Source organism: Bos mutus, chromosome 16 (assembly GCF_027580195.1).
Source record: "Bos mutus isolate GX-2022 chromosome 16, NWIPB_WYAK_1.1, whole genome shotgun sequence".
NCBI classification, from domain to species: Eukaryota; Metazoa; Chordata; class Mammalia; order Artiodactyla; family Bovidae; genus Bos; species Bos mutus.
Window position 1 is genome coordinate 66,417,757 of NC_091632.1, and position 24,649 is coordinate 66,442,405.

The 24,649-nt window shown below is 36.1% G+C and overlaps 1 protein-coding gene across 1 annotated transcript in view; it reads left to right on the forward strand.

Moving 5' to 3' along the window:
- USH2A (usherin) overlaps positions 1-24,649 on the forward strand; it is a 928,983-nt gene that overhangs the window by 92,327 nt on the left and 812,007 nt on the right. Inside the window, exons 4-8 of the mRNA XM_014481290.2 lie at positions 5,106-5,169; positions 7,942-8,236; positions 9,133-9,317; positions 9,781-10,002; positions 11,117-11,210. Coding sequence (XP_014336776.2) covers positions 5,106-5,169; positions 7,942-8,236; positions 9,133-9,317; positions 9,781-10,002; positions 11,117-11,210 — 860 coding nt within the window. The remainder of the gene's footprint in view (positions 1-5,105; positions 5,170-7,941; positions 8,237-9,132; positions 9,318-9,780; positions 10,003-11,116; positions 11,211-24,649) is intronic.

Genomic DNA, 24,649 nt, shown 5'->3' on the forward strand with positions numbered 1-24,649 from the left:
CTTCTTGCAGCTCCTCTAGTATGCCAATCATAGTGGCTTAGGGGGTCTGTGCGTTCATTGACTTCTGTCTGGAATATTGCCCCAAGATGTATACATGATTCATTCTCTTTCTGTTCTCAATGAGACCTCTCTTTAACATACCATCCAAATTAAATTCCAGCTATGCTCTCTATGTAGCTCTAATTTTCCCCATTTTCATAGTATTTATCATATTTTAATATACTATATAAGTTACTCATTTATTATGTTCATATAACTGCTGGAATATAGGCTCCACAGTTGTTTTTTTGGCTTTTTGTGCCTGTTTTGTTAACTAATATATCCCCCAAACCCATGAAAAGTCCTAACGTGTGAAAGGCTCTTAATAAATATTTGTTGAAGGAATGAATGAAGAAAGAATGAAAGCACCTTGATAATTTAAATCCATGATTCAAGCTTTGAGAAAATAACAATGATCATCAATTTTGCTTTCGGTGATATTAAGTCTTTCAAAAATCACAAGTGATTATCCCTTACTTGTTATGATCTGTATTTTCTGGGTACTTTGAAATAAAACATTCCCTAGTGGTTCTATATATAATGTTTTAGACTTTTAAAAAAAATACACTGAAAAAACAAATTGGATAATATGGAATACATTTCATAATATATATTTTTTCTCTTTGATAACTCATTATGTTAAATGTACAAAATATTGACTAAATTCATTACCTGGGCCTCCATAACAAAATACCACAAACTGCGTGGCTTATAACAATAGAACTTTATTGTCTCATGGTTCTGGATGCTATACATCTGAAATCAAGGTGTTACTAGGTCCATGTTCTCTTTGAAACCTCTAGTGGAGAGTCCTTTGCCTTTAATTAACTTCTGGTGGTGGCCACCAAGCCATGGTATTCCGTGACTTATACAGTTACGTCACTCCAAACTCCACCTTTGTCGTCACATGGCCTTCTCATTGTGTGAATGTGTTTCTACCAGGCACTTTCCTCTTCTTACAAGGACACTCGTCAGGTTAGGTCCTACCCTAATGATATCACCTTAACTTGATTATATCTGCAAAGACTCTGTTTCCATATAAAGGCATGTTCATAGGTGCTGGGGGATGACTTCAGTATGCAGTTTGGGAAGAGTACCATTCAACCTGTAACAATAGCTTTTAAATTGGGGAGGGTATTGCTTGATGGCATAGCATGCTTTGAGGATGTTGGGAAACTTCTTGTTGCTTCATTAGTAAGTGCTGCCAAGAGCAGAATCAGTGTTAATCTCTTTAGTGTCCCTAGCCAACGCTGAAGTGAATACTATAATTATTTCAATTAGCCTACTTCCTGTATATCAATTGGAAACCTTTAGATTCATGAAGAAATATTCATATGTGAAATGTTATTTTCTTAAGTATAGCCTTTAATATAATTATAAGAAGAAATAGAAATATATACACACAAGCACAAACACAAACACATGTCCTTTTTATGCCCCTGAATCTCACCCGTTTTGCTCATTCATCTCCCCCTGCTTCTGAGATCAACATCGAAACTATTTGGTGTGCTAATTCTACTTGGCATCATTTATTCACCTGGCATAACCTCACTCTGTCCCAGGTTCCTCTGAGTCACCACCAAGGAACTGCAGCAAAGGCTCAGCAAACATTTTTAAAAACTCTATTATTAAGATAAAATTAAAAAATAGAATTGTTTAAAAAAACACATTTGAGGAAATAGTCATTTGGTGATTGGCCATTGCTCTAAATTTAATTTAAAAACAGTTACTGAATAGGCATTATATTTTAGATCATATCCTTTTTTGTGTCCCCATGATTTAAACTCTAGCTAGAATTTTGCCATTTTCATTGTTTTTCTTATTATTAAAACAAACAAGCTTTCTTACATTTTTCTGTTCCTACTCTCCATCAGCTTATCTGTTAATGCATTGTAAATAAGTATTTGCTGAATTGATAAAATTGTGTGTGGTTTAAAGTTGATATCTACCCATATCTTGAAAAGTTACCTAATTCAAAGCAGATTGGGCTCTGAACTTGACTTGTTTTATAAAAATACTCATGTGGTGATGGAATTTTGAGACATGTGAGTAACTCAGAACTCATAAATAGGAGGTTTACAATCTATCCTCACTTATTGCAGGCTTTCTAAATGAGGCATTAATCTTAATTTGTAGAGTACCTAAACTGATGCCCTGAAGCTTGGTGATTGAGCAAGTGGAATGGAAAAATGGGGAGTCATCTCTCAGTAATGTGAATGCTCTGAAAATCACATAAGAAACAGATGAGAATCACATTTAGGACTGATGAAATGATAGATTTATGTTTATAAACTACGGAGAAATTTGATTTGGGGAAGATATTCGGGATAGAGATTATAAGTTGTGTCAGTAAGTAGGCTCACCAAAATAATAACTCTGACATAAGGCCTATAAAGTTTATAGAAATAACTATGATCATTACTGTTATTCATTTGTAATTAGTAAAATATATACTGTTCAGTGATGAGGGCATGACAACCCACTCTAGTATTCTTGCCAGGAAAATCCCATGGACAGAGAAGCCTGGCGTGTTATGGTCCATGGGGTCACAAAGAGTCATACACGACTGAAGTGACTAAGTACACACACTGGTCTATAAGAATTTGAAAAGGCTGTGATATAAAGCACTTCCACCTATTGACCAAATTACTAGTAAGGAGATTAAAACAGTTAAAAAAAGAAGTCTCTCAACCAGTAAGCCCAGGAGCAAATGACCTCACTGGTGAATTCTAGGAAGTATTCAAAGAAGATTAAATACCTAGCCTTCTCAAACTCTTCTTTGATGAACATAGATAAAAAAATTCTGAACAAGATATTAGCAAACTGAATCCAAAAAGACATTGAAAGGCTCATGCATTGTGATAAAGTGGGATTTATTCCAAGGATGTAAGGATGGTTCAGTACCCACAAATCGATTGAGGTGATAAGTCACATCAGCAAAATGAAGGATAAAAGTCATATGATCATTTCAATACATGTAGAAAAAACATTTTACAAAATTCAACATTAATTTATGACAAAGACTCTCAGCAAAGTGTTTATAGAGGACTATATCTCAGCATAAAATGGCCATGTATGACAAACCCACAACTAACAATGGTGGAAATATGAAGGCTTTCCTGTAAGATCAGGAATAAGACAAGAATGCCCTCTCACTACTTCTCGTCAGCATTGTTTGAAATTCCTATCCACAGCAATTAGCAACAAATCCCTGGTAGCTCAGCTGATAAAGAATCCACATGCAGCGCAGGAGACCCTGGTTTGATTCCTGGGTCAGGAAGATCCCCTGAAGAAGGGATAGGCTACCCACTCCAGTATTCTTGGGCTTACTTCCCTGGTGGCCCAGATGGTAAAGAATCTCCTGCAATGCAGGAGACCTGGGTTCGATCCCTGGGTTTGGAAGATCCTCCGGTGGAGGGCATGGCAACCCACTCCAGTATTCTTGCCTGGAGAATCCCCATGGACAGAGGAGCCTGGTGGGCTATAGTCCATGGGGTTTCAAAGAGTTGGACATGATCGAGTGACTAAGTACAGCACACAAGAAGTAAAAGGAATCTAAATTGGAAAGAAAGAAAAGAAAAACTGTTGCTGTTTGCAGATAACACATTATTGTTGTTGTCGTTCAATCACTAAGTCATGTCCAACTCTTTGCGACCCCATGGACTGTAGCATGCAGGGAAAACTATCACTATTTGCAGATATCATGTTATGGAAAACCTAAAGACTGCCTGCCAAAAGCTGTTAGAACTGATAAATAAGGCAAGTTGCAGTATATAAAATCAATATACAGAAAAATATGTCATAGTTCTATACACAAATAATGAACTAATGAGGAAGAGAAATTAAGAAAACAATCATATTTACAATTGCATCAAATTGGTAAAGAATCTGCCTGCAATTCAGGAGACCTGAATTTGATCTCTGGGTTGGTAAGATACCCTGGAGAAGGAAATGGCAACCCACTCCAGTATTCTTGCCTGAAAAAGCCCATGGACGGAGGAGCTGGCAGGCCACAGTTCATGGGCTCACAAAGAGTCAGACACGACTTAGTGACTAAACCACCACAAAAGCAAAATAGGAATAAATTTAACCAAGGAGGTAAAAGACCTGTACATTGAAAACTACAGGACACTCATGAATCAAACTAAAGACACAAATTAGTGGAAATTTATTTCTTGTTCATAGATTGGGATAGTTAATATTCTTGAAATGTCCATCTTATCCAAAGAGTTACTCTCTCAGTGGTGTCCAACTCTTTGAGACCCAAGTTGCAGCCCACAAGGCTTTTCTGTCCATGGTATTTCCCAGGCAAGAATACTGGAGTGGGTTGCTGTTTCCTTCTCCAGGGGATCTTCCAGACCCAGGGATCAGATTCGGGTCTTCTCATTAAAGGTAGATTCTTTACCATATATGCCACCAGGGAAGCCCCAGAGTGAAGACTGCAGCCCAGGAGACAGTACCTCTGATAGCTCTTAGAGACTGCTTCATCTTATCCAAAAAATCTATAAGTTCAATGCAACTCTTTTCAAAATTCCAAGGGCATATTTCATAGAACTAGAACAAATAATTCTAAAAGTTGTAGCAAACCACAAAAGATCATGAATTATCAAAATGATCTTGAGCAAGAAGAACAAAGCTGGAAGGACCATCCTCCCTGATTTCAAACTCTACTACAAAGCTATAGTAATCAACATTGTATGGTGTTGGCACAAAAACAGACACACAGATCAATGGGACAGAATTGAGAACCCTGGATTGTGCCCAATAAAAATTTAAAAAACTCATCAACACAGAGAACAGTTTACTGGTAACTGTAGGGAAATGTGGTTGAGAGGGGTCAAAACCGATGAGGGTGTCAACTTGTATAGAGATGGGTGATAACTAGATTTGTGGTGACCACTTTGTACTATATACAGATGTTGAATTATAATGCTGTACAACTGAAACTAATATGAATAAAAACGTTTCATAGCTTTAAAAGAATGTCACTTGAACATTTGTCAGACATTGCTTGGAAAACTGAGATTTAATATATATGTATATACATGTGTATATATATATTACAGGTTCAGAGCAGTTTGTTGGAAGAATGCAAGATTTTCGATTATACCAAGTGGCGCTTACAAACAGGTAAGCTGATGAAAATTTTATACCTGAAGTGTAAGGATAAATTCATTTAAGTAAGAATATCATGAATATTTTGAATTTTCCACCTTTACAGTATTTAACATCATCTAATTAATGTTTTTAGTGTTTGCTTTGGCTTAGTCTATGGTTTTTACTCACTAGTGCTACTCTGTGGGTAACTCATAACATAGAATTGATCAAATTCGGTACAGATGATTTCTTCTAAGAAAACTAGACTTTTGAACAAGTAGTAGTGTATAATTTAGGATGTTGTTGTTGTTTTGTTGCTAAGTCATGTCTGATTCTCTTGAGACTCCATGGACTGTAGCCCACTAAGGGCCCCTGTCCATGGAATTTCCCAAGCAAGAATACTGAAGTGAGTTGTCATTTCATTCTCCAGGGGATCTTCCTGACCCAGGGGTTGAACTCGCATGCCAGTTCTTTACCACTAAACCACAAGGGAAACCTCTAATTTGGGATAAAAGTGAAGTAAAAGTTGCTCAGTCGTGTCTGACTCTTTGTGACCTCATGGACTATATAGTCCATGGAATTCTCCAGGCTGGAATAATGGAGTGGGTAGCCTTTCCCTTCTTCAAGGGGATCTTCCCAACCCAGGGATTGAACCCAGATCTCCCACACTGCAGGCAGATTCTAGAGTGGGTATCCTATCCCTTCTCCAGGGGGTCTTCCCGACCCAGGAATTGAACTAGGGTTGCTTGCATTGCAGGCGGATTCTTTACCAGGTGAGCTATCAGGGAAGCACTTTATACATTTGTTTAAATGTTCTGTTTGAAGTTGTTTCTGATACTTATGAAACCGCTATATCTGCCTTTTAAAATTGCTTTGCTGAATTTGTAAGTACTACAGAATGTAGAACAAAGGAAATGAGTACTTATATTCATGTATAGAAAAATCTCAAGAGACTGGACTACTAGACTTCGAGACAAAAAGAGTAAGTAATTTGAAGTATTGTTATATATTTCTATTTCCAGTGAACAAAACATTGTGTGGACTTGAACTATATTTATTGAAGTATTTCTTCATCTTGAGAATAGGTAGGAAATCTTTCTTAGGTGTTTTTTAAGGCATGCATATTTCCATTCTCCTCAGAAAGTTCAAGGAAAATTCAGCCTGAGATATCCTCTGAAGTTTGTTTCCTGAGTTATGATTTGATGATATAATATTACATCATTGTATGAATATGTTGGTTGATCTTATTCACTTGCAGAAGAAGAATGTTTATTCATTTTTCTTCAAGGGAAATGTAGATTAGTATGGTGAATTTCCAATGACAGAACTAGTTCTTGTAAATTTGAGAGGCATTGCTCTTGAGATGAAGCGATGATCTTATGTCCATTAACAATATACACATTCTTTTAGTTAGTCTATATGATCCGGAGATGCCTGAATATAGGATGCTGTAACACTGAAACACTTTCTTGGGGAGATTTATGGCCACTAGTCTGACAATCATTTAGATCACTTTTGTCTAAAATTCTGAAAAGCAGCATTGCTAATAAAGATTTTCCTCAGATAAACATTTCACTGGACGGTCACTGCTGGCCCTATGCCACACATGATGTCAAGTGAAAAGTATGAATGAGATTTAAAGAAGAACACATGCCATTCTGTGTTTTAAGTGAGTGAAAAAGGTGCCCGCCTCCTCCATTTGCCCTTAGAGGGGTCTGAGAGAAGTCTGATCTCTCAACTTAGACCTGGTTTGCTCTCTACTTAGACCTGGCTTGCTGGTGTTGGCCTATCTGAAATGTCTGGAAAGGCATTATGTGGGAGAATGCTTATAAATAGAATGACTGATTTTGCTCTGTATCAGTATATTGCCCTTAATGGAAAAATTAAATATATCTGCCTGAAATTGGCATTCTTCTTTGACTCTTGGCAGTGGCCATATGATCTGAAGCCATTGAAGCATTTTAGGGTGCCAGAATCTGTACTGATGAGTCACAGGAAACCATTGACAAATGGGTTTGGCCCCAGTCCCTTCTCCTAAAACAGCAGCAGATAAAATGATTTTCTTAATTCTTTCCATGGATGAACGGGGGACCCTATCTATAACTCATTATTTTCAATACATTATTGTTCACTCATAGTGATGTCAGCTTAACAATCTTAATGTTAATCTTAAAGTTAATGTTGCCTTTCTTTTAATCAAAAATAGGCACAATAAAGTATTATATTTTAACAAATATCTTGATTATCAGTCAAGGACTTGTGCATGCTTCTTGATGTATACAATTAACCCTTAAGAATGTGCTGATTTTACACAGAGAATAGACTTGTGGTTACTTGTGGTATCTTGTGGTTGCCAAGGGCGCAGGGTTTAAGGGAGGATACAGTGGGAGTTTGGGATTAGCAGATGCAAACTAGTATATTTAGAACGGATAAATAACAAGGTCCTGCTGTACAGCACAGGGTACTATATTCAATATCCTGTTATAAACTATGAATGGGAAAGAATATTAAAAACAATGTATGAGTATTTGTAACTGAATCACTTTGCGATACAGCAGCGATTGACAACTTTGTAAATCAACTATACCTCATTTTAAAAAATGCACTGTTTTTGAGATACAGTTTTTGAGATTGCATATGTTTGACTAGGAATGACTTTGATTTTATGTTGTGTTTAGAAAATTATTAAGGGTAAATGTCTGCAAATCAAAACATCGTGATACTGATAGTCATTGGTAACACCTCTTAGAAGTCCTGTCACTGTTGAGTTACTGGTCCTTACCATCTTCCTCTTGACTCCTACAGAGAGATTCAGGAAGTTTTCTCCAGAGATCTACCCAGATTGCATATCCAGTCACATTGCCGTTGCCCTGGCAGCCACCCTCGTGTCCATCGTTTGGAACAGCGGTACTGCATTCCTAATGACGCAGAAGACACAACCAAAAACAGGGTGTTACGGCTGAATCCTGAAGCCCATCCTCTTTCTTTTGTCAATGATAACAACGTTGGTACTTCGTGGGTGTCACATGTGTTTACAAACATGACCCAGCTTAGTCAAGGAGTGACCATTTCCATAGATTTGGAAAATGGACAGTATCAGGTAATTCGTAACAGTGGGATGCGTGTTAGTTTCCTTTGCATATTTCAACAAGCTACCACACATTTAATAGTTTTGCAATCATAAATTTATTCTCTTACAGTTCTGAATATCAGAAGTATGAAATCAATGTTGACAAGGCCATGCTCCCTCTAAAGGCTGTAGGGAAGAATCTTTCCTTGCCTTCTTCAGATTCTGGTGGCTCCTGGCATTTCTTGGTTTATGGCAGCATAACTCCAATCTCTGCCTCCATTTTTCATGGCCCTCTTCCTTGTACATCCAGGATTACCTCACCTTGAGACCCTTAATTATACCTGCAAAGACCGTATTTTCAAATAAGGTTGCAGTCACAAGTATCAAGAGTTAGTACTTGAACACATCTATTTGGGAAACAATTTAACCAGCTATAAAGTGAAAGCTGAATTAGGCAATTGACCATTACTTCATCAAAGTAGTGTATCATAACCTATAAAATAAAAATATATCAAAGATATGCAGGCCCTAATTTTCTAGAGATTTGTATCAAAATCATATGAAATATGAAAACATTCTTTTCAATATTAAGTAGCACAAATTAATGTAAACTGTAGTCCTTATTGTAAATAACTATAAGAAGAAATATATAACAATTATTTTTAGAAGTAATGTTTTGTTCATGTCTTTATATGAAATGTATTAATTTCCACTTTATAAAATCCTTGAGAAGAGGGACATATATGCAGTTATAGAATGTGTTGCCTTTACTGTAGGCTATGGAATTTCTGATGTCTAATGAATATTTGGTAATTGTCATTATAAGGAAGTAAGCTATTATGTTTGAACATAAAAATTCCCATGGTTTGATTTATACTGATGGGGTCAAACTTAAAACTTCAATGACAATTATCATTCATTTTCAGGTGTTTTATATTATCATTCAGTTCTCTAGTCCACAACCAACAGCAGTAAGGATTCAGAGGAAAAAGGAGGACAGCCTAGATTGGGAGGATTGGCAATATTTTGCTAGAAATTGCAGCACTTTCAGAATGAAAAACAATGGAGATTTGGCAAATTCTGATTCTGTCAACTGTCTTCAACTTCCCAAGTATGAATGTTTTTTAAAGTATTATCTTTGAATGCAGTTAGGAGTTAATTTGAATAGACTAATGTGCAGTAGTAACCTGCATGCAAGCTAGTTAAGCTGGTAGAGACTTCCTCTACCACCAATTTTCTTGAGGAAGATTTTTCTAAGACTATTTCTTAAGCTGAGTTTTAAACACTGTTTAAAATTCCCGTAAGACTTTATAGAGTATCTCTTGCTTACAGTCTCACTTGTGCTTTAAAATTGATTTTCAGATTAGCTACCAAGTTATATATATTAATAGGATTTTTATTATGTCCTCAGGGAAATGTTTTACTATATTTTCTGGGATGCTTTCGTATTGCTTGTGTATAAAATAGATGAAATGTTTGTCTCCAAGAATGAAGAATTCAAGCTATTACTGTTATAATGTCTGCTTTGTCAAAAAATATGAATAGCTTTTCATGATTTCAAATTTCATCAACAGTTTTCCTCCATATTCCTGTGGGAATGTCACGTTTAGCATCCTAACACCTGGACCAAATCAGCGTCCTGGATACAATAATTTCTATAATACCCCATCACTTCAAGAGTTCGTTAAGGCCACCCAAGTACGACTTCATTTCCATGGGCAGTACCATACGACTGAGACTCCTGTCAGCCCCAGACACAGATACTATGGGGTCAATGAAATCACCATCACTGGAAGGTAGGCTCATGACCAAGGTTCTGAGTGTGCTTTTCATGATGAATCTCGTGTCCAACAAATTTTGTCATACTCATTTAAAAATACATTAGCCTTTTAGAGAAAACCAGATTCCAGTCTCCATGTATTGACATTATTTCCTATTCTAAGATTTTGGGGGGAGATTTGTATGTGGGTCTTTGATGTACATAATATCACATTGTTAGGAAATCAATTTTCAAAAGCTGTTGGGTTTAGAAGTTATGATACCCTGAGTCCAACTTAGAAAAGAATTGTCAAATATTTTGCTTATTTTTTTCTGGAATATAATTTTCAAGTGTTCTTGAAATCAAAGAGAAGAAGCTAGATTTGCAGTTACAACTGTAGTCCCAGCTAGTCTGTAAGTACTGAGCTTGATCTCCATAAGTTCACAGTTTTATGAGGAATATCTGTTTTCTTATAAAGGAATAAAGGAAAATTATAGGACACTCTAAGGAATTTATAAATATCTGGCTCTAGTAGAGAACAAAGTTAAATAAATGAATAGTTGGAAAACTACAAGATAGCGTACTCCCTAGTATGGAAATGCTGCATATATAGACTCTACTTAGAATTGGTTTGCGCTAGAAGAATGATATATCCTGTGAATAAAGCACATATTCATAAGCAGACTGGAATATGAACATATAAATGTTATTTGTTAAGTCGTAGCACAATGAAAAAATAGCTATTAAGTTTTCACCATCTAATTTTGAGGAAAAAGACCAATTGAAATGTGTGAACTTTATTCTTCAGTTTATTCTGAACTTTGTAGTCTCAATTCTGTTTTTGGTAGTTTCAGTAAATGCCTTTTCATGACAGTTTGCCACATGGTTAATATTGGTACAAACCACTCAGAATGAGTTTGGAAATCAACTTCACTTTTGGATATTGATGAAAATCCTTCCAATACTTCAGTGTTAATTTAAAACTGTTATGAATATTATCCATATGACTAAAAAGGACCTGAATTTTGTATTGGATAATAGACTTTGCCTCTTGTTGTTAAATTCGCATAGTGGATACATACATAGATCTTTAAATATACTCACAGTTGGGTTGGTGTTTCTAAGGAGTTGTTCGATGCTCATGTCCACAGATGTCAGTGCTATGGTCATGCCAATCACTGTGACACAACAAGCCAGCCCTATAGATGCCTCTGCTCTCAGGAAAGTTTCACTGAAGGACTTCATGTGAGTTCTCTGTTTATGCGTGGGAATCTCAAAGAAGTGGGTGGGCTGTTGAATATAAATCCTTTAAACTTGACTTGGTCTAACTTCTCCTTGTGAGTAAAAGTAAATTGATATGAACTTAAACTGTTAATTATTTCAGAAAACATTTTCATAGAGAAAAATGAAAGCTATGAGTAAAGTTGAAAACTTTATTTAAAAATACTCTGTGGGAGAAATAACAACTAATACTAAACCCAGAGGTTTTCTTTTTCCTTTTTTTTTCTGTTTCATCAGCATTATCATATTTTATACAGCAACTTTTAAGGCATATAAATAGATGGAACTAAGAAAAGGATCAGATTGCTACACCTAAAGGGTACATTTGTGCAAAGGTATATAAAAAGATCTTTATGTGATTGCATCAATCAAGTTTAATTTATTGCTGATATCAGGAATTTTAATTAGTAGTTAATTTGAAAATCTATAGTGAAATCGCTTAGAAGTTACATTGCTTTAGTTTGTCTCTAATCATCGGGGTAAGTTTCATACTTGAAGTGGAAATTTAGCTTCATCTTTAGGAATAAGAAGTAAATGAAAAAAAAATTAAGAGAAATTTGTTAGAAATAAATATTCAGCACAAACATCAGTAATAGATGATATGAAAGAGGGTTACAGCAGCAGAGACAGGATTACAGCAGAAATAAAAGTAAAGAGTATGGCATCTTCAGTAAATGGTGTTTGAAGCAATTGGCTGCCAATTTGTAAGAAAATAAAGTTACCTACCTCATGACATGTATAAAAATCTAGGTGCTTAAAGAATTAAATGTAAAAACAACTGTAAATTTATGAAAATAAAGGTTAGAAAAAGAATGATTAACACTTTCACTTTCATATATATCCACACATATACATTACATAAATGCATTCGTATTTAACTGGAAGGATTATAATAAATAACTTACTGATACATTAATAATGCTAGGTAAAATAATAAATGAATATAATTTTAAGAAATTACCAGTCCTATGTGACAGAAATAAAGTATTTTATCCTATTTATAACAGTATTTTTGAAATTTTCTACATTGAATATGTGTAAACAATAGAATAATAAAATATATTTTATAACTTAAAAAATATTTCTAAATTTCAGGTGGGGTCTATATAAGCAAAACATATGAAATACAAAATAAAGAAGCATATCAGGAGTCATAAAAAAGTACTGACATTCTGTCATACAAGTATTCTTTATAAGTGAAGGCTTCTCTCGTGGCTCAGATGGTAAAGAATCTGCCTGCAATGCGGGAGACCTGGGTTTGATCCCTGGGTTAGGAAGATCCCCTGAAGGAGGGCATGACAGCCCACTCTACTATACTTGCCTAGAGAATCCCCATGGACAGAGGAGTCTGGTGGGCTACAGTCCATAGAGTCGCAAAGAGTCAGACACGACTAAGCGACTAAGCACAATAGTGATAAGTGATGGGGCTGATTGAAAATATTTAACAGATAAAGATCTGAGATCCTTCTAAAAAGGAAACGCACACTATTTTACCTACAACTACAGATCACATTTCTGACACCAGATATATGGGTTTTTTTCCTACACCAAGCAATTCAGTTCTCTATGGATACCAACTGGGTGTACTACAATTTAATTCAGTTCTGACACTAATTGGAATTAGCACAGACCTCATGGGTTTAGAGCTTAGTCCTAGAAGACATCACTCACTTTAGATGCCAACTGCAAGTAGTGAGTCCCCAGGTTAACTACAACTTCTGTCCGACTTAGCTACAAATTAGAAGTTCCCCTAATGCACTCCTTGGGCTTGATAATTTGCTAAAAATGCTCACAAAACTCAAGTAAATAGTTTACTTATTAGATAACCATTTATTATAAAAGGATGCAATTCAAGCACGCCCAGATGGAAGGGATGCAAAGAGAATGTCAGGAGGAAGGGGAACAGAGTTTCCATGCCCTCTCTGAGCATGCCACTGTCTATGTGTTTAGCAGTCTGCAGGCTCTCAGAGCCTTTTCAGGTAGAATTTTTATGGATACTTCATTACACATGATTGATTTAATCATTGGCCATTGAATTTGACCTTGAGCCCTTCTCACTTCCCTGGAGATCTAGAGGTGAGGCAGAAAGTTCCATCCCTCTGACCACTTGGTTGTCTTTGCTGGCACCAGCCCTTATCCTTAAGGTGTTTCCAAAAATCATCTTGTTAAAATAAACTCATGTGGATAGGGACTTGTTATGAATATAAAAAAGATATTTTTTTTAACTTTTGGTTCTGGAACTATTTTAGGAACTGGGAATAGAAACCAAGTTTATAACAAAATATGCCCCTATCACTCTTACCAGTTAGGAAATAACAAGAGTTTTAGAAGCTGTGTGCCAGAGACCAAAAATATGTATTTTATTATGTCACAATCTCTAATACACAAAGAACACTTAAAGAATACTAAGGAAAATAATTAATACCATTTGTCGTTCAGTCACTCAATCATGTCCAAATCTTTGCAACCCTATGGACTGCAGCACACCAGGCTTCCCTGTCCTTCACTATCTCCCAGAGTTTGCTCAAACTCAAGTCTGTTGAGTCAGTGATGCCATCTAAACATCTCATCCTCTGTCGTCCTCTTCTCCTGCTCTCAGTCTTTCCCAGCATCAGGGTCTTTTCCAATGAGCTGATCCTTTTAAACAGGTGGCCAAAGTATTGAAGCTTCAACTTCAGCATTAGTCCTTCCAATGAATATTCAGGGTTGATTTCCATTAGGATTGACTGGTTTGATATCCTTGCTGTCGAAGGTAATAATATTAAGGGGCTAATATACTAACAAGCAATTCACAAAGAAGACAATTTTCAACAAATGCATCAAAGTTTACCAACTTCACTTTTAATTAGGAAAGTGAAGATTATAATAAAATTTTGTTTTTAGCCTATCAGATTAGCAACAAATTTCAAAATTGATGACATTTAGATTTGAGAGAAGATGAATTTTGAATATAACATGGTGGAACTCCCAACTGGTACAAAATTTTTGGAGGATTATGTGGCCATGTGTATATTAAATTAAGGGGATTCCGTGGTGGTTCAGGCAGTAAAGAATCTGCCTGCAGTACAGGAGACTGAGGTTCAGTCCCCGGGTGGATAAGATCCCCTATAGAAGGGAAGGGCTACCCACTCCAGTATTCTTGCCTAGGAAATCCCATGGACAGAAGAGCCTGGTGGGCCACAGTTCGTGGGGTCACGAAGAGTCAGACATGACTGAGCAACTAACACATTCACACGTATTAAATTTAAGTTGTAAATACAGTGGATTACTTTATGTAGTTGTCATTCTAAAAAGCTGTTCTTCATTGACAAGAGTATGGAATGGTTACATTTGTATCTTTTGTTATATAAATATGAGATTATACATTAGTGTATTTTAGCTTTTAAAATGGCAGCACTGTCTCTTGATTCTTATATGACTTGCATGCCTTCTAGATGTTCCCGACTTGTGTGTTGTTAGTCACTTCACTCGTCTGTGTAGTTTGTTTTAGAATTTCATGGAATATCTTGTTTTAAAAACCATCTGTAAAGGATTTGACAAACTCCATTTTTGTCTTCTGAAATTCTTAATCTAATTTGTTTTTCAACTACAGCATTAGTGTGTATAATTCAATGGCAAGAATATTTTCTGAGATGCAGCATTCCTCTGACACATTTAGAACGTCTTGCTAATCTTTGGTTTCAACTTAGGGTCTTTGATTTGATTACAGCCACCTTTATTTCTATGTGCTCAAACCAAAACTTCCACATTCTAATTCAGATGTCCGTTTGAACCTATCCTCCAGATCATGGATTCATATTGCTGATTTTTTAATTTATACATTTGGTCTTTGCCACTAGTTAATCGATTTGAAAGAAAGAATCTTCTATATTTTTCAGATATCTAACACTGGAGTCTTTGAGTGTGATTGTATTAGTATATCATGAAAAAGTCTCTAAACATTGATTTTAATGTTTATATGGCTTACTGTATTGTTGCAGAAGGAAATTATTTGAATTAACTTCATTGATTCACTCTTTATTCAGCTGTAATTGTGTATTTAAATTTTGGGCAATTTGATTTGCTCTTGATATTAAAAATGACATTTATACTGTTTTTCTTGACTTCCCTGGTGGCTCAGACGGTAAAGCCTCTGTCTACAATGCCGCAGACCGGGTTCAATCCCTGGGTTGGGAAGATCCCCTGGAGAAGGAAATGGCAATCCACTCCAGGACTATTGTCGGGAAAATCCCATGGACAGAGGAGCCTGGTAGGCTACAGTCCATGGAGTCACAAAGAGTTGGACACGACTGAGTGACTTTACTATACTGTTTTTCTTAGTGTTGTCTCCTTTTGATCATTTAAAATAGACACTTCTGTTTTTGCAGTCAGTGATTTCTTTTATAACCTCACTCCTCCCCAAGTCCACTAATAACTCAATTTAAAAGTGCTCTGGGATGAACTGAGTAGGACAGTTAGATCTGAACAGGTTTAGTAAATGAATACCGCTGCTGCTGCTGCTCCTAAGTCGCGTCACTTGTGTCCGACTCTGTGTGACCCCATAGACTGAGGACTGCCTAATACTTTCATTTGATTCATTGTTTTTTGAGCCTCTCTTGCTTTATTTTGGCTAGTTAGTTCCTCTCCCGTTTTCTCATCCCCATCTCCCTTCCTATTCATGCCCCATCCCATATTTTTCCCTTTTCTCTCTCTAAATGCTCACAGTTCAATGATTGATATCTTATGATTCTTGGGTGATTTCATGCTTCCTCTTAAAAATAGAGCCATTAAATAAGTCAAGGCTCATGATTGGTTTCAGAAGTCAAGTTGGGATTTTCAGACTTGGTCTCCAGTGGTGACTGTTGAATTATGAACTAGTGAAATAATTAACTATAATTTATGTTGAGAATATGTTTTAATGCTTCTTACTTAGACATTAAGTGCCTTTGAAAACAAAAGTTTAAAAGTTAACTTTTATGTTATCTTCCTTCTTGTAGTATTTTGATAATTCATGAATTGTACCATAAATAAAAGAGCAACAAATATCATTCACTTCCTTCCCAAATGCAACTGAAGGGAAAAAGTCAATAAACTGTTAAGCTGAATGATTTCTCAGTCCTATGATATTTTCAATAGTGTGTTGAAAATGAAAAATGATTTTATGAGGTATTCATAGCATGACCTTTTCTTTTGTTATCATTCTAGATATTTTAATACATGTGGGACTTATATCTGAAAAAATTCCCCTACAGTAATTTGAAAATATTCAAGTGTTTTTCACATTGTTTCACTTTTTAAATAACAAGTTTTAATATAAGCCATCCATATCCTATTGGAAACAATGTTCTCTTTAAAGATCTGGACATAATCCAAAAGGAGTGTCTTCAATTTCACAGTATTATGCTAGCCATTAATAATATTACTCAATAAACAGGACTTCTGTGACTTATATTACAGCCATTTGGCAAACAGATGAAAACGTAAGCCTTGAAAATATGCCAGTTCTTGGCAACTGTCAGTCCTATGAGAAAGTGTTTTTAGCAGAAGTGAAAATGAATGAAATTGGGGGAATGGAATGGTGAAATCAGAAGTGTGTTCATATACATAGTCATTCTAGAGACTTTTCTGTAAAATATTTTTTGCTTGTAAAGTTGATATTGCAAACTGGTGGTCCTCAGGTGGGAACAGTGTTCAGTTTTTTAATTTCCAAGAAGAGTTTTCACCTTCCTTCCTTCCATCTTTTTATTACATCTCCGAGTTCTCTTAATTAGAAAGTCGTCCAACACGGGCATGCCCCCGTTCCCCATGGTAACAGCTGGTTAACTCATGGTAGCAGTTACCCTCTCTAGAGCATCATTACTCTTCACTTGCCACTGTATTTACTACTATCCTTAGCCGTATATCTTGTGACCTCATTCATGTTAACCATCTGGTCTTCAGACACTTTTAAGCTTGTAAACCCTAAAAAATAAAACTTACTCTAATATTTGAGACGTATACTAGTAGATTATTCTGGGTATAGTAAGATCAGCAGTCTGTTTCATTGTTCCTATTTATTTTGTCCATTCATAAAGTTAAAAAAAAACTAACAAATAACCCAAAACAACTCAATATCTGTAACCAAAGATACCATTGATTCTAAGATGAACTTGAAGTCATACTTACTTTTTCTTAAACATTCCACTGCTTTTTGTGAAACTTAAAATACTTATCTCGAGGAGGCTCACTGATTCTCCTCAGTGCTGTTGGACTAGGAACTCTGACATATTTTGGTATGGTATCGGCAATTTTAAGGCTTTAAACACAATGTGTTATGCTTTGAGCATAATGTATTATGGTTACCATAAATAATAATGGCATATTTCATTAATAGAGAAAAATTTGGAGCATTTGTCACATTTCTTCCCTCCAAATGACTGAAGCAGTGAGTAATTAATTTACTGGTCCATTTTAGGATTAATCTATGGCAAACAAATCCCAACAGACTAGATACTATTCAATGACTTTTGAGCAGAGTTGAATGTTTTAAAGTAGATTTCAGGATTACATGGCATCAGGCTTCTAATGGATCATATGATTGTTGATACTGTTTTAAAATGCTTAATGTTATTTGACTAATAACTGTCACTTATACATGTATTTTTAATTTTTAAATAGTTTTTTGATAGAATTATAAATTCATATACTGTAAGTATTTATCATTTTTAAGATGAGTTCAAAGAGTAGTGTAAGGATTCATTCTATGGGGGAAAAAACTTATGCATTCAAAAGACAGTTGTTGTTTTTTTTTTCCTTTTTGTTGTGTATGTGTGTGTGTTTGTGGGGAGAGTGCTAACTCTAGCAAGCAATTCCTGAAGTCAGGACATCAGCTTCAACCTTTGGAGGTAAAGCAGCATTGATTACAGTCTTTCCTTAAATCCTAATGTCAGCCTGAGTCCAGAGTGGGAGGGGTGAATGACTGTTGCCCAGTGGCAGGTATTTTTACCCATTATTTTTCCTTTAATCTTCACAAAAGCAAAGTTTTTATGCTTTCCTGCTATCCATACCAAAGGCCTTTGCGGAATATGTTCCTAATAAAGAGTAGGAGATCAATGGTCAGAAAAAAAAGAAGCGATACAAATATTTCTTGTTCTCTTTACCAAATTTCACATATAGGAATATCTTGTTTTTCTTTATAGAGTGACTTTCTTGAAGTATGATTTGCATACAATAGAATATACCCATTTAAAAATGTAGAGTTTGAGTTTTGGCAAATGTATAGCCTTGTTGTAATAACCACCCTGATTAAAATATAGAACCTTTTCCTCTCTGCAAGCTCTCTTTTGTGCTCCTTTGTAGTCAATATCTCCCCACCAACCCTGTTTGAAGAAACCACCATTTTGTCATTGTAGATTAATTTCATACCAAAGAGTTATTCAATAAATATTATTTTGATACATAGACTTCTAAATCCCACCCCACCCCAACTCCTTTTTACTTTTTAGATCATTTCCTAGCTAGTCATATTATTAGCTTTATAATAAAAAAGTACTTCTGGTCCACCTGCTCAGGAAGTCCATTATAAATTTCAAAAATATATGTTAAGTTCACAGGTGCAGAATACAACCTAGGAATTGGAAACTTGTATAAGGAAATAACTAGTATATATCAGATAACATGGTGGCATAGCTACAATATAGCCATTAATTCTTTTCTCCTCCTATCTGGAACTTTATTTACCTGTTCTAAGAGTTCAAGTATTGATAGAATCTAGTTTTAAGAAAAGTGTTACCAGTTGAAACTTGCATCCTTAGAATTTTTCATTTTCTTTTAATAGCTGTGTTCACCTTTCAAAGGCTGTGGTCCAAGAATGATGCAATGATCAGTTCCTCTGCCAAGCACTGGCACTTTGTTGGCTGCTTAACTATTCTTTCATCATTTTGTGACATCATTATCTGCAAGGGTGGCCAAGCATTCATGGAGCAATTTATTAGTAACCGTGAATACTCCTTTATTCTTTGGCTCTGATTTGTGACCCTTTTATAACATTAATCTTAGATTTTATGAATTAACTAAGATCAAACTATCAGTATGCATTTTGTTAGTATTATAAATAGCAGAGCCAGCTTAAAACATTTTATATAATAACCCTTTCTACCATTCAACAATTTGAATCGTGCCATCGTCACACTCTACATTGATATTTATGTAAATGAGTATTTCCTGTTATTTTAGAGAGTATGTTCCATTATGGAACTTAAGTCCAGAAGTATGAGTCATCATGACTAACTTGTGTCATATTTTTATTACACATTGAGCTTTCAGTTCAGTTCAGTTCAGTTGCTCAGTTGTGTCCGACTCTTTGCAACCCCATGAATCGCAGCATGCCAGGCCTCCCTGCCCATCACCAACTCCCGGAGTTCACTCAGACTCACGTCCGTCAAGTCAGTGATGCCATCCAGCCATCTCATCCTCTGTCATCCCCCTTCTCCTCCTGCCCCCAATCCCTCCCAGCATCAGAGTCTTTTCCAATGAGTCAACTCTTTGCATGAGGTGGCCAAAGTACTGGAGTTTCAGCTTCAGCATCATTCCTTCCAAAGAAATCCCAGGGCTGATCTTCAGAATGGACTGGTTGGATCTCCTTGCAGTCCAAGGGACTCTCAAGAGTCTTCTCCAACACCACAGTTCAAAAGCATCAATTCTTCGGCACTCAGCCTTCTTCACAGTCCAACTCTCACATCCATACATGACCACAGGAAAAACCATAGCCTTGACTAGACGAACCTTTGTTGGCAAAGTAATGTCTCTGCTTTTGAACATGCTATCTAGGTTGGCCATAACTTTCCTTCCAAGGAGTAAGCGTCTTTTAATTTCATGGCTGCAGTCACCATCTGCAGTGATTGTGGAGCCCCCAAAAATAAAGTCTGGCACTGTTTCCACTGTTTCTCCATCTATTTCCCATGAAGTGATGGGACCAGATGCCATGATCTTTGTTTTCTGAATGTTTTCTATTTGCTAACAGAAATTTTTTACTCTAAATTTATTTCATTTTATATTATAGTTTTGTAATACTGATGAATTCATTTTCATGTAACTAGCATTTAGGCAGTTTATATTATAGAATCTACATTAGATGTTCGCTTCATGAGTCAAAGTCAAGAATTTCATTTCCTATCTGACACATGGATGATATTATTAATCTTTGAAAAACACTTATTCTTGTTTCCCTGAGATAAGTATGTACCTAAACACCTTGAAAATGTAAGTTTAAAACATGAAAAAGAGGTTAGGAGCAAGTGGATAGATTAAGACAGCTTTATAGAATAGAAATGATGAGCATATAAAAATGAAGACATATGGTATTTAAAGGGATAAGGGTAAAGAATTGGCAAAAGTTGAGTAATGACATGATCCTTCTTAATCCTAAATAGGCTATGAAAAATACACTGATAATATATAGTGATTCTGATGATTGCCAAAGACCAAGAGTAAATTTTAAAAAGTAGCCAGAGAAAAAGATAAATATTTATCGATATGAATTTATAAGAAATTGAAACTTCGGATATCTCAATTCACGATAGAAGCCAAAAGACAATGGAATAGTACCTCTGAAGTGCAAAGAAAAAGTAACCAACAAACCTAGAATTGTATTTGTAGTTAAACTATCATTTAAACACAAAGGATGAAAAGTACAATTTATCTCTGACAAAAATTTATCAACTTTACCACTGGTGTAGATTCACTAAGAACATTTTTAAGGATATATTTTACAAAGAAATATAATTATTTCAGGAAAAAGGCCTGACAGGCAAAAGTGAACTGTGAGCAAGTAAACTAGCCAATACATATAAGCTAGGTTACCAAAATCAGACTGATTATATTCTTTGCAGCCAAAGATGGAGAAGCTCTATACAGTCAGCAAAAACAAGACCAGAAGCTGACTGTGGCTCAGATCATGAACTCCTTATTGCCAAATTCAGACTGAAATTGAAGAAAGTAGGGAAAACCACTAGACCATTCAGGTATGACCTAAATCAAATCCCTTGTGATGATTATACAGTGGGAGTGAGATATCTGATAGATAGAGTGCCTGATGAACTATGGAATGAGGTTCATGACATTGTACAGGAGACAGGGATCAAGACCATCCCCATGGAAAAGAAATGCAAAAAAGCAAAATGGCTGTCTGGGGAGGCCTTACAAATAGCTGTGAAAAGAAGAGAAGCAAAAAGCAAAGGAGAAAAGGAAAGATATAAGCATCTGAATGCAGAGTTCCAAAGAATAGTAAGAAGAAATAAGAAAGCCTTCCTCAGCAATCAATGCAAAGAAATAGAGGAAAACAACAGAATGGAAAAGACTAGAGATCTCTTCAAGAAAATTAGAGATACTAAGGGAACATTTCATGCAAAGATGAGCTCGATAAAGGACAGAAATTGTATGGACCTAACAGAAGCAGAAGATATTAAGAAGAGGTGGCAGGAATACACAGAAGAACTGTACAAAAAAGATCTTCACGACCCAGATAATCACGATGGTGTAATCACTGACCTAGAGCCAGACATCCTGGAATGTGAAGTCAAGTGGGCCTTAGAAAGCATCACTACGAACAAAGCTAGTGGAAGTGATGGAATTCCATTTGAGTTATTTCAAATCCTGAAAGATGATGCTGTGAAAGTGCTGCACTCAATATGCCAGCAAATTTGGAAAACTCAGCAGTGGCCACAGGACTGGAAAAGGTCAGTTTTCATTCCGGTCCCAAAGAAAGGCAATGCCAAAGAATACTCAAACTACTGCACAGTTGTACTCATCTCACATGCTAGTAAAGTAATGTTCAAAATGCTCCAAGCCAGGCTTCAGCAATATGTGAACTGTGAACTTCCTGATGTTCAAGCTGGTTTTAGAAAAGGCAGAAGAACCAGAGATCAAATTGCCAACATCCGCTGGATCATGGAAAAAAGCAAGAGAGTTCCAGAAAAACATCTATTTTTGCTTTATTGACTATGCCAAAGCCTTTGACTGTGTGGATCACAATAAACTGTGGGAAATTCTGAAAGAGATGGGAATACCAGACCACCTGACCTGCTTCTTGAGAAATCTGTATGCAGATCAGGAAGCAACAGTTAGAACTGGACATGGAACAACAGACTGGTTCCAAATAGGAAAAGGAGTATGTCAAGGCTGTATATTGTCACCCTGCTTATTTAACTTCTATGCAGAGTACATCATGAGAAATGCTGGACTGGAAGAAACACAAGTTGGAATCAAGATTGCCGGGAGAAATATCAATAACCTCAGATATGCAGATGACACCACCCTTATGGCAGAAAGTGAAGAGGAGCTAAAAAGCCTCTTGATGAAAGTGAAAGAGGAGAGTGAAAAAGTTGGCTTAAAGCTCAACATTCAGAAAACGAAGATCATGGCATCCAGTCCCATCACTTCATGGGAGATAGATGGGAAAACAGTGGAAACAGTGCCAGACTTTATTTTTGGGGGCTCCAAAATCACTGCAGATAGTGACTGCAGCCATGAAATTAAAAGACGCTTAGTCCTTGGAAGGAAAGTTATGTCCAACCTAGATAACATATTCAAAAGCAGAGACATTACTTTGCCAACAAAGGTTCGTCTAGTCAAGGCTATGGTTTTTCCTGTGGTCATGTATGGATGTGAGAGTTGGACTGTGAAGAAGGCTGAGTGCCGAAGAATTGATGCTTTTGAACTGTGGTGTTGGAGAAGACTCTTGAGAGTCCCTTGGACTGCAAGGAGATCCAACCAGTCCATTCTGAAGGAGATCAGCCCTAGAATTTCTTTGGAAGGAATGATGCTAAAGCTGAAACTCCAGTACTTTGGCCACCTCATGCGAAGAGTTGACTCATTGGAAAAGACTCTGATGCTGGGAGGGATTGGGGGCAGGAGGACAAGGGGAATGAGGATGAGGATGAGATGGCTGGATGGCATCACTGACTCAAGGGACGTGAGTCTGGGTGAACTCTGGTAGTTGGTGATGGACAGGGAGGCCTGGTGTGCTGCGATTCATGGGGTCGCAAAGAGTCGGACACAACTGAGCGACTGAACTGAACTGAAATAATAATCTTGTTTAATAATAATATATTAAATAATAAATGTAAACTCAGTAATAATATGTGGTAGAGTTTATAAAATAGCAAGATACTATTAAAATGGACATTAAAAATATAATTAAGGGGAAGGAAAATATCTTACTCCACCCCCTTCTAGTCATCCTGCTACACCTAACAGGTCAGATTGAAGGACTGTCACACACTCACTGAAAGACTGAGACCCAATATAGGGCCATAGAACACTTCTCTGATCCCATATCTTACCACCACATTCACTAAAGGCCTTCTTTTCTGGAGTTTCTTCAGTCCAGTCCATCATTATGTTTTTTAAAAAATCAGTATACTAAAAGGCAAAAATGCAGTTTAAAGAGACGGGGCAAACATCAGATCCAGATTCAAATATAGTAGAAATTTTGGAATTACCAGATTGTGAATTTAAAGCAACTATGATTAATATGATACAGGTTCTAATGGGAAAATTATATGCAACAATAAATGGATAATATAAGCAGAAAGATCTTAAAAAAAACAAATGTTAGAGAGAAAAAACACTGCAATAGAAATGAAGAATATCTTTGATGGATTCATTAGTAGACTGGGCAAGGCTGATGAAAGAATCTCTGAACTTGAGGATGTGTGGACAGAAACTTCCAAAACTAAAAAGCAAAGAGGAAGTAAAGAGTTAAAAAAGAAAGATTATCCAAGAACTTTGAGATAATTACAAAGGATATAATATATGCATAATGGAAATATCAGAAAGAGAAAAAAGTGGAAAAGAACAAATATTTGAAGAAATAGTGATTGGGAATTTCCTACATTAAAGTCAGATAGCAACCCACAAATCCAGGAAGCCTGAAAATAGCAAGCAAAATAAATTAAAAAAATTTACACCCTGACATATCATAGTCAGGTCTCTCGCATTGCAGGCAGAGTCTTACCATCTGAGCCACTAGGGAAGCCCCCATATCATAGTCAAACTACAGGAAATCAAAGAAGAAAAGCCTGCAAAAAAACTACAAAGAAAAAACCCATCTAACCTACAGGGGAACAAAGATAAGAATTACTTCTGACATCTCAGATACCAGTAAGCAAGAAAAATATTTCAAGTTTTGAGAGACACAACACACCGACCTAGAATTCTGTAACCTGAAAAATTAATCCTTCAAAAGTTAGGGAGAAATGAAACAAAATTGAGGGAATTTGTTATCAGTAGACTTGTTTACAAGAAATGTTGAAAGTTCATTAGAGAGAAGGAAAGCTATATAAATCAGAAGCTTGGATCTATATAAATAGTCAAGATGATTTAGAGAAAAAGTGACAGTAAAATAAAAACATTTTTAAAATTTTAATTGATCTAAAGATAATAGT